This window comes from Bubalus bubalis, chromosome 8 (assembly GCF_019923935.1).
Source record: "Bubalus bubalis isolate 160015118507 breed Murrah chromosome 8, NDDB_SH_1, whole genome shotgun sequence".
NCBI classification, from domain to species: Eukaryota; Metazoa; Chordata; class Mammalia; order Artiodactyla; family Bovidae; genus Bubalus; species Bubalus bubalis.
Genome location: NC_059164.1, coordinates 70257664 through 70275529, shown reverse-complemented (window position 1 = coordinate 70275529; position 17866 = coordinate 70257664). Strand labels below are relative to the sequence as shown.

At 41.5% G+C, this 17866-nt stretch overlaps 1 protein-coding gene and 1 long non-coding RNA gene across 6 annotated transcripts in view; one reads left to right on the top strand and one right to left on the bottom strand.

Annotated features, from left to right (window-relative positions):
- C8H7orf31 (chromosome 8 C7orf31 homolog) overlaps positions 1 to 5973 on the bottom strand; it is a 46199-nt gene extending 40226 nt beyond the window's left edge. For 2 of the 5 annotated variants that reach the window (XM_006055279.4, XM_044946731.2), the window contains exons 1-2: positions 5154 to 5418; positions 4320 to 4477 (exon numbers count right to left, since the gene is read on the bottom strand). In XM_006055279.4, the coding sequence (XP_006055341.3) occupies positions 4320 to 4453 (134 nt within the window). In that variant the 5' untranslated portion in view covers positions 4454 to 4477; positions 5154 to 5418. Of the gene's footprint in view, positions 1 to 4319; positions 4478 to 4814; positions 5070 to 5153; positions 5419 to 5776 lie in introns of those variants that run through there. The other 3 variants (XM_044946728.2, XM_044946730.2, XM_044946729.2) reach the window with 3 other exon arrangements.
- On the top strand, positions 5632 to 12246 carry LOC112586514. Its single transcript, XR_003110997.3, has 3 exons — positions 5632 to 5876; positions 9581 to 9702; positions 11347 to 12246. It is a non-coding gene; the product is annotated as an uncharacterized LOC112586514 (long non-coding RNA).
- The last annotated feature ends 5620 nt before the right edge of the window (positions 12247 to 17866 follow it).

The following is a 17866-nucleotide window of genomic DNA, read 5'->3' as shown; positions in this document are numbered from 1 at the left end:
GAAGAACCAGAGATCACATTGCCAACATCCACTGGATCATAGAAAAATCAAGAGAATTCTAGAAAAACATGTACTTTTGCTTCATTGACTATGCTAAAGCCTTTGACCATGTGGATCACAACAAACTGTGGAAAATTCTTTAAAAGATGGCAAAAGAAGACCACCTTAGCAGCCTCCTGTGAAACCAGTATGCAGGTCAAGAAGCAGTTAGAATCAGACATGGAACAATGGACTGGTTCCAAACTGAGAAAGGAGTACATCAAGGCTGGTATATTTTCACCTTGTTATATGCAGAGTACATCATGAGAAATGCCAGGCTGGATGAAGCACAAGCTGGAATCAAGATTGCTGGGAGAAATATTAATAACCTCAGATATGCAGATGACACCACCCTTGTGGCAGAAAGCGAAGAGGAACAAAAGAACCTCTTGATAATGGTGAAAGAGGAAAATGAAAAAGCTGGCTTAAAATTCAGTGTTCAGGAAACTAAGGTCATGGCATCTGGCCCCATCACTTCATGGCAAACAGATGGGGAAACAATGGAAACAGTGACAGACTTTATTTTCTTGGGCTCCAAAATCACTGCAGATGGTGACTGCAGCCATGAAGTTAAAAGACGCTTGCTCCTTGGAAGAAAAGTTATGACCAACCTAGACAGCATATTAAAAAGCAGAGACATTACTTGCCAACAAAGGTCCATCTAGTCAAAGCTGTGGTTTTTCCAGTAGTCATGTATGGATGTAAGCGTTGGACCATCAGAAGGCTGAACATTGAATAACTGATGCTTTTGAACTGTGGTGTTGGAGAACACTCGAGAGTCTCGTGGACTGCAAGATCAAACCAGTTAATCCTAAAGGAAATCAACCCTGAATATTCATTGGAAGGACTGATGCTGAAGCTGAAGCTCCAATACTTTGGTCACCTGATGCAAAGAGCCTAACTCATAGGAAAAAACCCTGATGCTAGCAAAGACTGAAGGCAGGAGGAGAAGGGGATGACAGAGGATGAGATGGTTGGTTGGCATCACCGACTCTATGGATATGAGTCTGAGCAAGATCCAGGAGATCGTGAAGGACAGGGAAGCCTGGTGTGCTGTAGTCCATGGGGGTCTCAGAGTCAGACACGAATGAGTGACTGGAAAACAGCAATGAAAAGCAGTATTTTCTCTGACTTTTCTCTTAGATTTCAAGTTTGTTTAAGGGTTTTGGAGCCAATTACTAACCAAACCATAGGACCATTTAGGTAGAGGGTATCAACATTTCAGTTAAATGCCTCTGTGAGTGCTTTTGCGGGCACAGTGAGTTCCATCAGGTACGGCAGCATTAAATTCCTACTCAGATCCCTTTTGGCCAAATATAAAACCTCACACTGCTGCTTTTGATCCAGGGACCATTGCCTATCCTCATATCACACACGATCTGCTAAGGGTTTCCTCTGGCTCCAGGAAAGCCCTGTCTGATCTTATGGTCCTTGGAGCTGAGCAGGAATTTAGGGCTCACAGCCACTTTTGGGAATCAGATAACAAAGCAGGTACACCAAGGAATGAGTCTGTAGATGTGAACTGAACACACTTTCCCACAAATATGAACATATTTCTTTGCATTAAGTGAAAAACAGTAGTTTACAAAAAATACATTGAATGGAATCTTCAAATTTAAAAAATGGAGGAGACATATTGAAATATTAACAATGGTTACTGTTTCTGGATAAAGGAAGTACAGAAGGTTTTCTTCCTGTGCTTTAATTTCATTTTTTCTTCCATTGGAAAAATGGAAAATTTATTTTATTTTTGGATTTTCATGATTTCCAAGTTATTCATACAGAAATATCAGGGTTTTTTTTTTTTTCAGTTAAAATTTTTTTCTTTATATCTTTTTTCTTTTTTCTTCTGTGTTAGTTTTTAATTGGGAGAAAAAGCTTTCTTTTTATTTTTTCATATAAAGAATATGTTTACAAATTGGAATAGATCCATGGAAGTCTGATCAAGACAGTGAAAGTCTCAACACAGGAAGAAAGAAGAGTAAAGTCTGTTGAAAATGAGTGTTCATCTGGCAAAAAGAACTCAGACAGTTAAAAGAATCTTCAAACTCTTGAGGGGTTGCTATCATAAAGATAACGTGTGTGCATGCTCAGTCATTTCTGTCATGTCTAACTCTTTTGACTACTTTCTTAAATGAGAAAGACTTCTTAAATGAGAGATCTGACAATGTGAAATTATAAAACAAACAAGCAAAAGCAAGAAAACAATTACACAGGTTATTTCTCACCCATGATTTTGAGTTTTTTTTTTTTCTTTCCTAAAAATGGTTCAAATAAATATTGATACAATACAATAAAGCTGGCACTAATATCTCGGAAAACTACTTGTTTGTACCCTGTTTCTTCATACATAAAATGGGGATAATAATACTACTTATCTCATAGGGCTGTTGTAGGGATTAAAAAGAATTACCACATTAGTAAAACATTTGGTACAGTGCCAACACATAGTAATCACTCATATATGTTAGATGACATTTTAAACATAATCTGTAATGCATTATAGAAAATTTGGTAGAGCATAAATAAAGTCTGAATAACAGATTCTGGGAGTATTTTTGAGCAGATGGTGTTAGAGAATTATAAGGAACCACTATGCTACTCTTTGGGCTTCTCTGGTGGCTTAGATGGTAAAGAATCTGCCTGCAGTGCAGGAGACCTGGGTTCAATCCCTAGGTCAGGAAGATGCCCTGGAGAAGGGAATGGCAATCACTCCAGTATTCTTGCTTGGAGAATCCCATGGACAGAGGAGCCTGGCGAGCTACAGTCCATGGGGTTGCAAAGAGTTGGACGTGAAGAAACACAAGCTGGAATCAAGATTGCCGGGAGAAATATCAATAACCTCAGATATGCAGATGACACCACCCTTATGGCAGAAAGTGAAGAGGAATTCAAAAGCCACTTGATGAAAGTGAAAGTGGAGAGTGAAAAAGTTGGCTTAAAGCTCAACATTCAGAAAACAAAGATCATGGCATCCGGTCCCACCACTTCACGGGAAATAGATGGGGAAACAGTGGAAACAGTGTCAGACTTTATTTTTTTGGGCTCCAAAATCACTGCAGGTGGTGACTGCAGCCATGAAATTAAAAGACGCTTACTCCTTGGAAGGAAAGTTATGACCAACCTAGATAGCATATTCAAAAGCAGAGACATTACTTTGCCAACAAAGGTTCATCTAGTCTAGGCTATGGTTTTTCCTGTGGTCACGTATGGATGTGAGAGTTGGACTGTGAAGAAGGCTGAGCGCCGAAGAATTGATGCTTTTGAACTGTGGTGTTGGAGAAGACTCTTGAGAGTCCCTTGGACTGCAAGGAGATCCAACCAGTCCATTCTGAAGGAGATCAGCCCTCGGACTGCTTTGGAAGGAATGATGCTAAAGCTGAAACTCCAGTACTTTGGCCACCTCATGCGAAGAGTTGACTCATTGGAAAAGACTCTGATGCTGGGAGGGATTGGGGGCAGGAGGAGAAGGGGACGACAGAGGATGAGATGGCTGGATGGCATCACTGACTCGATGGACGTGAGTCTGAGTGAACTCCGGGAGTTGGTGATGGACAGGGAGGCCTGGCTTGCTGCGATTCATGGGGTCGCAAAGAATCGGACACGACTGAGCGACTGAACTGAACTGAGCAACTAACATACATACTACTCTTTATAAAGTTCAATTAAAACATTAATTCACAGGGCTTCCCTGGTGGTTCACTGGTAAAGCATCCGCCTGCCAATTCAGGAGACACAGGTTTAATCTCTGGTCCAGGAAGATCCCACATGCTGAGAAGCAACTAAGCCTGTTCGCCACAACTACTGAGCCTGTACTCTTTAGCGTCTAAGAGCCACAACTGCTGAGCCCTCACGCCCTAGAGCCTGTGCTCTGCAACAAAAGAGGCCACTGCAATGAGAAGCCTCAGCATCGCAACTAGAGAGTAGCCCCCATTCTCCGCAATTAGAGAAAAGCCCACACATAATGAAGCCTCAGCACAGCCCAAGACAAAGAAACAAAATTAATTCAAAATGAAGGAACAGATCATTCTAGAGTTCTAGAATGCAGTAGATGAATTTGATGTTTGCCTTTTAAAAATATACACTAACTTTTTACTTCTTGCCAAGTTACTAATAGATGTGGACACTTCAAAGTTTAGTTCATTGTCATATTATGCCTTCCCGGTGATGTGATACACAGAAGAGGTCCATAACCTTAAATGCTTTTTCTCACAAAACAAAAATACAGTAATATATTAAAACCTTTTATAATTGTTTGCATTATCCAGTCTTTGTTTTACCTGTCCTCTGAGGCAGTTGGGCGAGAAGCCGTTTCTAGTGGAGTGTGCAATTCATTAGAATAAAAGGTGTCTGACAATATGTCAGCTCCTTCAAGCTCCCTACAGCAGTAGGGCTGGCCATGAATTACCTCCATGCTTCTTGGCTAAAAGGGCACAACCTGCAAAAAGAAAAGGAGGGCACACTTGGTTAAAGAGTCACTGGGTTAGCTGCTGTCACACTGACCCTCCCTCAGGGCAGGCAGGAAACTTGCTTTGTACTGCTCAGTAGTTCAACCCAAGTCTGCTTAGAAATCATGGGCTCCTATCTTTGGGGTGAGCTCTATCTGTGGGCCCTCGGGTGTCCTTTCAGTAACAGACAGCAACTTAAGTTCTATGGAAACGAATTTCAACTAAAACAAATCCACAAAGTGGAAGAGGTTCCAAAGTAGAGTATGAATGCTAAGTGGATGACTCGTGGACTCATTTAAGGCCTCTACCTTGAGCGCATTGACTGACCTTCGATTCTTGCCTCAATTTTGACCGTAATTATTCAAGAAAACTCAGCTGATTCCCCCTGCCCTGGTCTTTTTTTTTTTTTTTTAAGCAGGGAGACTCAGCATCCAACAGAATTAACACCTGCGCTTCTAAAGTCTTCAGGGATTCCAGTCGAGAGGTTCTTTGCAGAGAGGTGGAGAAACAGCGGTGCAGCACAAGCGAGACCCCAAAGTGAGAATTCCACCCCTCCTTAGGACTTGATGAGGGAAGCAAAAGAAGCGCTTTGGCCAGGAGGGGCCTAAGCCTTGCCTCCAGGGCCATCAACGCCCTGCCGATCTGTGCCTCGGGGTTCCGACGCACCTTGGGACATCAGCCTGGAAGCCTTAGGCGGCAGAGCCTCCCTTTCCCCTCCCTGGAGCTGGAGGGCCTCTGCGGGGCGTGGAATTCCGCCGTCGTCCGCACCTGCGGCCCGGGGGAGCTTGCGTGCAGGTGCGGGTGAAGGAGAGAGAGGGCCGGTGGGCAGGCCAGGGGTGGGGTTGAGGGTGCCTGTGACGGCGACCGTGACCGTGGCAATAGGTAATGCATGCTTGCGGGGCGGCGGGCTTCGGGGAGGAGACCAGGGACGGCAGTGGGCTCTTAGAAGTTTCGGAAGAAGCCAGCCCGCGAACTCTTGGAACCCGTAAGAATTGGAAGCCGGAAGGAAGGTGGGGAACGAAGGCTAGACTCCCCGTCGACGCGCGAAAATTCTTCCGGCACCCCTGTCCCTCGGTCTCGCCCCTTTATTCGCCCCTCCCTTCGCCCCTGGCCCCGCCCCCTGGCGTCCTGGGCAGGACGTATCACGTGCTCCTTCGAGGGCTGCTTGGTCCAGGCGGCTCCCGGCCATGGGGCCCGCGCGTTCTCTGCTGTGCACTGGGTGGTGGAGGAGTGCGGTGCCAGTGAGACTCTGATGAGGAGGGAGCCTCCAACACATCCATGTTCCTTACCCTCAATGGGGAACAGTGCGGCCTTATCGAGGGTGGCTTCCGCAGGACTCAGCACGTGCAGCCCCTACATTATGCCAGGCCGAGGCGCTTCCTCTTCTAGGTGGGTGTGGACAGGGCAAACAGGCAGTGTGCCTGCGGTGGTCTACCCGATCAGCAAAGACCTCGCCCTGCTTTCATTACCTTTGTTACCAGCCCTCCCTTCCCCGCCCCCAATCCTCCCGAAGAAACCAATGTGAACCACAATTCTGCATCTACGGGACCACGAGTTTCTGTGATGGCTGAGGAAAGAACCGCTGAGAAGGACCCTGATGTGGGAATGTTGGTTACTTTTGCTGGGAGAGGCTGGAACTGAGCCCGCAGGAACACAGGGGAAGGTGGGGGCAGGAACAACCACCTCTCAGAAGGGAGGTGTAACAGGGCTGTTCTCTGCCTGGTTCCCAACTTCACTTTTACTTTTCACTTTCCTGCATTGGAGAAGGAAATGGCAGCCCACTCCAGTGTTCTTGCCTGGAGAATTCCAGGGACGGGGGAGCCTGGTGGGCTGCCGTCTATGGGGTCGCACAGAGTTGGACACGACTGAAGTGACTTAGCAGCAGCAGTGGGTATTCATTTTGTGCTGTGCTTTGCAGGTGAGTGTTAGCTGATGTGAGGGAAAGAAAGCTGCCTTAGAGTAGACCAGGTGGTAATTTTGTATTGCTGGTCTGTTTCTTTGTCCCTGCACCTTTCTCAGAGTCCAGTAGTTACCAGCCACTAAACCAGGAAGCATAGATTTTTCAGGACGCAGAGTTGTGAATTAGGTGAAGTTTGACTTTCTTTTTGACCCCGTTAACATTTTTTTTACCCAAAAAATTTCTCATAGAATTTCACCTCAGCCTTTTCGCTGCTTGGTGTGTGCAGGATACCCATGACATTATCTTGTCAGCCCAGCCTATTTTATGTGCCTGGCCTCCCAGGACTTTACATACGTCACCTTTTCCCATGCTTGACCTCTGTCCAAATTTCCTCATGGCTCGATTCTTCCTGGGAGGTAATAACTGAGTGTCATAGGTTTAATCAGTGACATCTGATGAGCTGTGTCACTAGCCACATGTTAGTATGTAATGGGTGTTTGTGATACCAGGAAAGTTGAGGAAACTGTAAGTTGATTGACCAGGATATGTGGTGATAGCTTCCTGGTGGGTTTGAAATTTTATTTTGGTCAAATGACTGTTGTTGTTTAGTCGCTCAGTTGTGTTGAACTCTTTGTGACCCCACGGACTGTAGCCTGCCAGGCTCCTCTATCCAGGGATTGTTCAGGAATATTGGAGTGGGTTACCATGCCCTCCTCCAGGGGATCTTCCCAACCCTGGGACCTAACTCATGTCTCCTAATGTCTCCTTCATTGGCAAGTAGGTTCTTTACCACTAGCGCCACCTGGGAAGCCAGAGTGTAAAGGTTAGGAAAATTTAATTATTTTTGCCTTTTTTATTTTCAAGTAAAATTTACAGGCAAGAATAAGTTTTTTGCCAGATCTTTTAAAAAACAGTTGTTGTCTTTGGAAATGTTTTTACATCTGCAAGATTCTAAAGGATGTCAGGATTGGGTCTATTATTTAACCAACACTCTTTAATCTAGGCTTTTATGATTTAATTCACACCATCTCAGCCATCTGGTGGTATGTATGTGACCCCCAACGAAACACATGTCATCGTTGTTTAGTTGCTAAGTCGTGACTGACTCTTTTGCATCCGCATGGACTGTAGCCCACCAGGATCCTCTGTTCATGGAATCTCCTGGGCCAAGAATACTGGAGTGGGTTGCCGTTTCCTTCTCCAGGGGATCTTCCCAGCCCAGAGATCGAACCCAGGTCTCCTGCATTGCAGGCAGATTCTTTACCATCTGAGCCATGAGGGAAGCTCCTTTACTGCCCTAGAGTGGGTCAAAGATATTTATTATCATAAGGAAAAAAGCCCCGGACCAAATTCTGTGTGGATTTTCCCTATAGACTGTGTGGAAATCCCTACAGACTGGAGTGGGTTGCCATTTCCTTCTCCAGGAGACCTTCCTGACCCCGGATCGAACCTGCATCCCCTGCATTGCAAGCAGGTTCTTTACTGCTGAGCCAGCAGTAGCCTCCTATCTAGATGTGTGCAGCATGATTGAGCAAATCCCCTTTTGGCCTGCCATATTGACTTCTCTTTCACTACCTCATTTCCCTTAATGTATTTTGTTTACCTTTTGTATCACTCGTAATTCTTCCAGTAGGGAAGGTGAAATTTGAAATGAAAAAAAAAAAAGTATGCATAGAATATTGCATCTGAGTTGATGAAAATTCCAAACTACTAAAACTAGACCTTTAACTGTCAAGAAAAGAATATGCAGGAAATATATAACAATGTAAAGCATGGATTATATTCTATAATCTTTTTAAAGGATGTTATAGAGACTTTTAACCCAGTGGCATTTGATAATGAATAAAACTTTAAGAGACTTAGTACTCCTTGGCAGATATGAATATTTTTATTTTGATCTTTTTTCCAGTTTTATTAATATAATTGACATACAGCACTATATAAATTGAGGTTTCCTTGATGGTTCACATGGTAAAGAATCTGTCTGCAATGCAGGAGATGCGGGTTCAATCCCTGTATCAGGAAGATCCTTTGGAGAAGGGAACGGCAACCCACTTCAAAATTCTTGCCTGGGAAATCCCATGGACAGAGGAGCCTGGTAGGCTACAGTCCATGGGGTTGCAAAGAGTTGGACACGACTGAGCAACTAATACTAACTGTATAAATTGGGAATTCCTGGTGGCTCAGTGGTAAAGAATCTGCCCACCAATGCAGGAGACTCGGGTTCAATTATGGGTTGGGAAGATCCTGTAGAGAAGGAAATGGCAACCTATTCCATTATTTTTGCCTGGGAAATCCTGGCAAAAAGGATTCAGGAGAGGAGCCTGGTGGGCTACAGTCCATTGGGTCACAAGAGTTGGACACGACTTAACGATTAAACCACTACCACCACGACTGTATAAATTTAAGGTGTACAGCATAATGACATGATATGTTTTATGAAAATGAGGGATTTCCCTGGTGGTCCAGAGGCTAAGACATTGAGCTTCCAGTGCAGGGCACCTGGGTTTGATCCCTGGTTTGGGAACTAGATCTTGCGTGCAGCAACTAAGACCAGCACAGCCAAATATTCAATTAATAATAGATAATAGATAAATACTTTAAAAAAGAAGATGAATAAAGGAAAGCCTCATTCAAAATGGAGTTGGGAAGACCTAAGGGGGAGCTTTCATACACATACCACTCATCAGTTTACACATTCCAGCCAGAAGAAGATTAATTTACAGCAGGAAGAAGGAAGATTTTCTTCTTGCCTGGAAATAATCCAGCCAATGAGAAACTGTTACAACCCTGAAATCTCCTCCAGTGAACTTTTAAACAAATAGCCCCTCCCACCTTCCACTTTTCCACTATTCTTCTATAAAAGAATACTCCTTCTTTTGGTCTCCAAACTATGGGATTCACTGGTGGCTCAGATGGTAAAGAGTGCCTGCAATGGGTCAGAAAGATGCCTTGGAGAAGGAAATGGCAACCCACTCCAGTATTCTTGCCTGGAAAATCCCATGGACAGAGGAGCCTGATGGGTTACAGTCCATGGGGTCACAGAGTTGAACACGACTGAGCAATTTCACCTTTCACCTTTGGTCTCCAGACTATGGTTTGCCATAGTTTCCATGGCCCAAAGGGCAATTCATGTGGTATTCCCAAATAAATTGGATTTTGCTGACTAAACTGTTACCATTTTCTTTTAAAGGTTCACATTAGTTGGTGTCAAAAGGGGTATTCGAAGGAGTTGAATCCCTAAAGAACTAATGATCCTGGGAATCATGCCTGGTACCCACTTGATCCCCTTGTGTTCTCCACTCTTTTGGTCTGGTAGGTCTCCTCTCAGATTCAAGCTCATTCCTTTTGATTGAGCTCTCCAGCTTTTTAGGGGGATCTGTTTTTGTTTTCTTGACACTATTGCCCTCTGTGTGAGCACTCATTTGTTTTCTGAACCTCTGGTTTTGACATATAGGATCTCAATTCTCTAAATTCTCTCAGGAGAGTCCTCCTCCTGGGACCATGGCTTACTTTGTGTTCAAAAACTGTGGTCCCTTCTTTTGCATATTTTCTTTTTTTTTTTTTTTATTTTATTTTATTTTTAAACTTTACATCTTTTGCATATTTTCAACTAAATGGACCAACTTAATAAAAAATAGTTTAGAACTCCAGTGGTCACTATAGGGAACTTTCAAGCTCTTCATTATTGATAACTGTACATGTATTAAACCACTGGTCTGTGGATAAGATAATAATGTTTATGAATCAATACAGGTGAGGAAATATTAATAAGGCCTCATGAAGTGACTACTTTGCTTGTCCCACCTGTTCAAAATGTACTCCTGGGAAACTGTCTGCACTGCCCCGAATACTTTATTTAAAAAAAATTTTAACATTAAAACATTTTTAATTTTACATTGGCGTATAGTTGATTTACAGTATTGTGTTTCAGGTGTACAGCAAAGTGATTCAGATATACATGTATCTATTCAAATTCTTTTTTCTGAACATATATGAAATGATATTTATTATATGAAATTGGCTTAAGCAATATGGTGGCTAGTAAGTGCAAATCTGCTGCCCTTTGTGAACAAGCCTGATAAGCAGTCTCCAGCCACCCCTCAATCACTTAAAATTGCTCAACTGACCATTCAAATTTTTGGCAAATAAATTTTATACAACTCCCCTGTCTCAGGGATATATAATAAATATATTTTGTCAGACATTTATAATGTCTATTTTTGTTATATTTTATATTGGACTCTTAATTCAGTGATACAATAAAGGAAGGGTATGAGGAAATAGACTCTTCTATTTTTTTCAAGGGAGTACAAATTGGTATGGTAGAAAAGGAAGGCAATTTACCAGCATCTGTTAAAACTATAACTGTAGCATGGACACAACTGAAGCGACTGAGCATGCCCTCATGGCATTTTGGCCTAGGAACCCCTCTTCTAGGAGTTTTCCTACATGCATGCACACATAGGGTTTGAAAACATGCATAACAGGTCTCTAATGCACACAGAGATTATTCAGTGTAACACTGTGCATAATAGGAAAAGATTTGACATAATTGTTCACCACATAAATTGTTATTTCCATGCAATAGGATACCAGGCAGCTATTAAAAAGAATGATGACATGTTTTATATATTGTCTAGTAACAACCTCTAAGATATATTTAAATGGAAAAAAGTCAAAGTACTGAAGAGTTGTGGAGTATGTGCTATTTGTGTAGCAAATGAAATTACATGTTTTCTTATAAATTATGTGTATACGTGTGTGTGTGTATATATATTTATATAAGCATTTCTTATATATGCATGCTATTCCTAGAAATATGCACAAGAACCTGGCCACATTAGTTGCCTTTGAGAAGGGGAACTGATAACTGGACCTCAGTGGTGGGAGGGAGGTATTTGACCATATTCCTTTTTGCACTTTTTGAATTTGAACCATAGTACCTATTTGTTGCAGATTGCATTTTCTGGAAGCAGATTCTGAGATGGAGTTTGGGGTCTAAGCTGTTTATTAAAAGTCAACACCTGTGGAAGGAAGAAAAGGAAGCAAGATTGGGTAAAGGGACAGGTCCATCAGAGAAATGAGCCTGACAAAACCTTGGCTAACCTTCTGTGGAGCTCTGGAACACTGAGGGCATCTCAGAGCAGCCCTAGGTTGGGTGGGAAAAATTGTTTTCACCCCTGACTCAGTCAGGCATTGACTGCTTCTGATTTGGGATGGGTATTATGATGGGGCCAGATAGCTAGCTCTCTGCAGCTGAGTCAGCCCCCATCAGGGTTGACAGCTTGAGCGGCTGTCAACCGCTCAAGGTCTTATTCTGAAGGGAGATCTAGGTAGTGTGTCTCAGCAATGACATTACATTTCCTACCCTTATGCTTTGTGAGAATTTGAATGGATATAAAATCCCAACGTGTAAAGGGGGAAGTAATTTTCAGATGAATAAGTCTTCAAACAGTATACCTTCGAGGAACCTCTTTCTACCTGTTTAAGTCAATGATTTCCCACCCCCGACGCCCCCAGCCTTTGCATTCTAAGGCAGTTTTAACTGATGCAAGTAGTATTCTCATGTTTTGTTTGTTTAGAAATTTGAATCCATATAGAAAATTTTCTAAACATATTGAAATTAATTGCTTCTGGGGAATAGAAATTGGGGGTGGATGTGGTTGGGGCTTGGGACATTAGTTTTTCATCCAGCTGGGACAGTTTGGAGAGTAAAAGGGAGGGCTATTAATACTTACACTGGGGTAACAGGCGTAAATCTGGACTGTCCCTGGGAAACTGGAAGTTTTTGCAGTCACCCTAACTAGAAGCCTTGCAGAATTCTTTTGACTTTTTAAACTTGTGCAGGTATCTGTTTGCTAAACATAAAATAAATCTTAAACGAAGATTGAAGATGTATAGAACAGTCTTTTGGACTCGGTGGGAGAGGGAGAGGGTGGGATGATTTGGGAGAATGGCATTGAAACATGTATAATATCATATAAGAAACAAATCTCCAGTCCACGTTCGATGCAGGATACAGGAAGCTTGGGGCTGGTGCACTGGGATGACCCAGAGGGATGGTACGGGGAGGGAGGTGGGAGGAGGGTTCAGGATGGGGAACGCATGTACACCCGTGGCGGATTCATGTTGATGTATGGCAAAACCAATACAATATTGTAAAGTAATTAGCCTCTAAGTAAAATAAATAAATTAAAAAATAAAAAAAGATTGATAAGGTTTTGGAAGTTAATTAGTACAACTTCACACAAGCAGAAGTGACATCTGTGATATTCCTTTTTGATATCCCTATTTGATACATAACCATCCAGTCTCTGCTTAAACACCTTTCCATGACTCATGTGAGTCAGACCTATTACTGGGTAGTTATTGTTGTTAGAACCTTTTGTAACTTTATACCAATAGTCATAGCACAGAAGCCGTTCCCTCTGACTAGCCCTGGTTTTACATATACATGGCTTTCGTTAGCCCAAGAGAAGTGACGCCTCTCGCTGTCCCTCCTTAGCTTTTCTACACCACTGTGCTGTGTTTATTGGTATTAAACAGTCCCCGCAGACTTGAAAAGTGGGGACAGCAGGTTTGCTTAGGCTAAGAAACAAGACTGCAGAAATGATTTAGTGTCTTGGGTAAGGTCAGCAATAACCCTACAAGGTAAAAGCCTTGTCAGGTTTGATTGGCAAGTGAAAGGCTCATGCATCAGAGAAGTCGCTGACTCCAGTGATATAACCTCTGGCTTCATTCCTGTTCTCTTCTTCTGTCAGGCTGCCACCATTGCCCTCTCTGTGTCCTGTGATGTAGGACATGACCAGGATTGACGGAGAGAGAAGGCAGAGGGGGCAGTTGTTAAAATGTTACCCAGACAGATTGAAATCCAAATGCCTTAATTCACCATGATATGTTTTGATTAATGAGAGTGAGAAAGTGAAGAGGTTGTGATTTCTAATCAAAGAAAGTAATGCTTTAGTTACTGAAATGCAAATGCCTTAATTGGGAGGGACAAAAATTAATAGAAATAATTAACCAAAATTAATGAGGTCGAAAAGATATATTAAGAGGAAACTTAAAGCATCTTTGTCACAATTAGAAATACATTTGGTTTGTGGTAAAAGAAAGTATGTTAAGAAATTAAAGAGTCAAATATAAATATTTTAGCATTTGATCAATTTATGACTTCAGTTACTATTTTAATTTTATGATAAACAACCTTTCCATTCCATTGTAGGTGTTTTAATGTAGAAAGAATCTTGCTGATTCTTAATGGGTACTGCCTGTTTTGTTAAGTATTCTGACTTTCCTTAAAGATGTGCTGATTCCTTAATGCTAATAATCCTTAACTCACAGCTAGACTCAGGCTGTAAAAATGTTTACTTTTGTCTACTACAAACTGTTGAATTGAGGTGATTGTGCATTAGTTTAAAATTTTAGTTGTTAAGTGAGCCTTTAGTGCACAGTATATTGTACAATATAAAGCAAGAGGATCTTAAAGACTTTCTGTTGTGGTGGGGTGGTGATTATTGTTTTTGGTTTAAGATTTTAAAATCAGTTAGCTGAGCGCCAAAGAATTGATGCTTTGGAACTGTGGTGTTGGAGAAGACTCTTGAGAGTCCCTTGGACTGCAAGGAGATCCAACCAGTCCATTCTGAAGGAGATCAGCCCTGGGATTTCTTTGGAAGGAATGATGCTAATGTGACGACTTGACTCATTGGAAAAGACTCTGATGCTGGGAGGGATTGGGGGCAGGAGGAGAAGGGGACGACAGAGGATGAGATGGCTGGGTGGCATCACTGACTCGATGGACGTGAGTCTGAGTGAATTCCGGGAGTTGGTGATGGACAGGGAGGCCTGGCGTGCTGCGATTCACGGGGTCGCAAAGAGTCGGACACGACTGAGCGACTGAACTGAACTGAACTGAACTATGTACAAATGTGGAACATTTTCTGCCCTCTAGTGGTTAAAAGTAACTTTGCAATATCAGTTACAATTCAGTGCTTTAAATTACAAGGGAAAAGCTGTGTGACATTTTAAAAGCAGGTTGAAAATTATGTAGGTATATTGCCATAGCTAATTAGTATTGCTACATATTTTAAGAAAGTGAAACAATAGTTTTATGTTTTATTAATAACAATATACTAATGCCTGGAAACCGGCAAGAGGTAAAATAAATTTTGAGATAATTTTTCTTCAGGATTAAAATAATATTTCTCTATCTCTACAAAGAGACTGTCAATTCCACATTAATCTTAGTAAAGTATTACTCCACTCCTCATTCTAATAGTGATTTTCCAGTTCAACTCCTTTCATACTTTAGTTCCCACATTTACGAAGAGAATAACGGGGGATAATACTTCTCATTTCCTAACCTGCACACAGGATAGTACACATTGCTTTTGTGTTACGTTCTAAGAGGAAAATTTCATGATGTAGGGAAAAATAAAAATGGGCTATTAGAAAGGATGTGATAGTGCGCTGAAGTTCAGAGAGAAATGCTGTAACATAGTATGCGTATGACTATTGCCTGTTATCCCTTTCCCAGGGAAATTAAACTAATCAAATGCTTCATCTTCATTACTGTTCTGAAATACATGTGTTCTCATATCTGACTGATAACAGAAGCTTTTGCTGTTCCAGATATTTCTAAAGAAGCACTAACTTCTGCCCCAGGTGAATACAAAGCCATATAAACTAGTGAGATGATAAAATAGTTTGGGAGAAAAAAAGATTAGCAGCAATTGCTTCCTTGCAAAACAAGCTTCCAGGGAATATAGGAAAAATTTAATGTTCTGGTGAAAAATCTAATATTCCTAAATAAGCTTGTTAGAATCAGAGCATCTCTAAAAAGCGTCAACTTTATTGTTGTCAGAGGCATTTTTTTCTTGTAGGCAACATAATGTTAAAGCTTTGAGTATGGTTATTTAAATATTAATAGTGTGAGTATAATTAGAGAATAGTACTAGACCTTGTAAAAAGGCAAGTGAAATGGACTTAATGCCACTGAACTGTACACTTAAAAACAGTTAGAACGGTAAATATTATGTTATGTGTATTTTACCATAGCAAAGTAGAATACATAAAAAAGGCAAATGAAATCTCTCTGGTTGTTTTCATACTTCTAACAGCAAATAAAATGTACAACATCTAATAAATGTTTTAGAAACTCAAGGCCACTTAATAACTAATAAGTTAAAATAAACATTGGGTATTATGTTCACCAGATAATATTTTCGTAATTCAATTTGACTCCAAGCAGCAATGTGATATTTTCCACAGGGTGTTTAGTAACAAACATCAACTGCAAAAGGCAGGGAAAGGCTGCAGTAGTCCAGCACTCCTGCAATTCATGTTGGTGGACTGGGACAGGCTTACTTCGATTTACTTTAATTCCTTTATTGCTTTGTCCCACTTCATTAATGGGGTTGGTAAGAGACTGCAAATAACCCAGGGGGTGAGAGACGTATCCAGGCAGAGGCGTACTTACTGATACATTTCCCAGCTCCACTGGCCAGTGACTGCATATTTCAAAGCCTCTCTTGACCAGTTCGGTTCTCCCACTGAAGCAGAAACTGATAGTTGATGAAATTGATAATTGATGATAGTTGAGTTTCATCACCAACTATAGCACTTTCTTTGCTATAGAAAAAAGAAATCATTAGTTGCTTCTTTAGAGTCTAAAAATGGTAGAGCATTTCTTCTGTGATGTTTTAAATCTTTACGGTCATTCATTACTAAGGTGGACACTTCCTTACTTGCTCTTAAGGTAAATACCTGAACAAATGGCTAGGTTAAAGCTGTCCAGGCATCTAGGTCTTTTTAAATTTTTTTTCTCTTTCTTCCTTCTTTCTTCCTTCCTTCCTTCTTTCTAAATATCTGTATATGATGTTTAAAGCATTGAGGCTTTCTTCCTGGACTCCAGTGTGCTCATGTTTTCTTTTGAGAGCTTCATTCAACAACTGTTTCCTGACTACTCACTACGTTTGGGGGCTGGATGGGAGGTGATTGACGGGGTAGTGGACAGGACGGATGAAGGAGGAAAAGCACAAACTTTGAAATGAAACAGACCTTGGTCGAGTCCATCTGTTAGTTCTCATTTCTTCTGAATGTTCTTTGTGAGCTCAGTTCTTATGTGTAAAAATGAACATAACAAGAATGCTTAAAACAGTATTAAATTTAAAACAGACAGAATTATCATAGCAATCAATAGTCACTATTATTATTAAGCTGGGGATGGGATACAAAGAACAAGCTAGTGCAGCGGTTCCTAATTAAGGATGATTTTGCCTCCGAGGGAACATTTGGCACTCTCTGGAGACATTTTTAGTTGTCTTATTTATCGGATGGTGCTACTCGCATCTAGTGGGTAGAGGCTACTGGTGTTGATAAACATCCTATGATGCGCAGGGCAGACTCCATAGCAAAAAATTATCCAGCCCACAATGTCAATAGTGTTAACCTTGGTTGAGTAAAGGAAAAACATTAAAATGTGCTATATATTTCATGTAATAGAAATATATATTTATGTAATATATATTTCATGTATATTTCAAGGAAGTGAGCTTGAGGAGAGGCTGGGCAGACCTGTCTGATTGCCTGTCCAATATCCATGCTTTTTTTTCCTGTCCTAATGTCAAATGGCAGCCCACTCCAGTGTTCTTGCCTGGAGAACCCCAGGGACAGGGGAGCCCGGTGGGCTGCCATCTCTGGGGTCGCACAGAGTCGGAAACAACTGAAGTGACTTAGCATAATGTCATTAATGCAGTGTGCCCAAAGGATAAACTACATTTCCCAGCTTCCCTTGCAGATTGGACCAACCAATGACATGAAAGAGAAAGTTGTTGGATGGGGTCCTTTAGAAAAAGAGCATCCCTATGCTTTGCCCCTTTTTTTAGCTGTGAAATGGCCTCATGGGAGTTGAGATGGCCTGGTGGGAGTCATGTGATTGGAATGATAGGTCCTTGATGACCCTGGAATTCCCACACCAGCCTAGAACTGCTTCCTTCCAGACATTGTTATAAATGTGGGGGGGAAAAAGTCTCTCTTGGTTAAATGTATGTTTTTTAGGTTTTCTTTTATATACAGTTGCATCCAAATTTGACCAGGATTGGGCCTTGAAGGATTTTGATAAGTATTAAAGGAGCCTTTGAGCTGAAGGAATTAGTACAAATGAAGGCATAGGAATGTACGTATTTTTGTGAACATGTATATTTCTAGGGAATAACATGTAGTTTGGTATGGTTATTAAATAACATGATAAGTTACATTGGAAGAGTATAGATAATGTTTGCAGGAAGGTCTTTAGAGAAAACAAAATGAAAGAGAAAAGACTCACATGAAGAAAGTAGAGGCTGGCACTCTCCCCTTTCTTGGCTGTTGCATTTTGTTGATCACACCTAGATGAACACTGACCTTTCATTTTCCTCACTGAGAAATTGGCCCCAGAGTCAGTACTTTATTTCTCAAGGTCATTGTTCTAGTATGATGT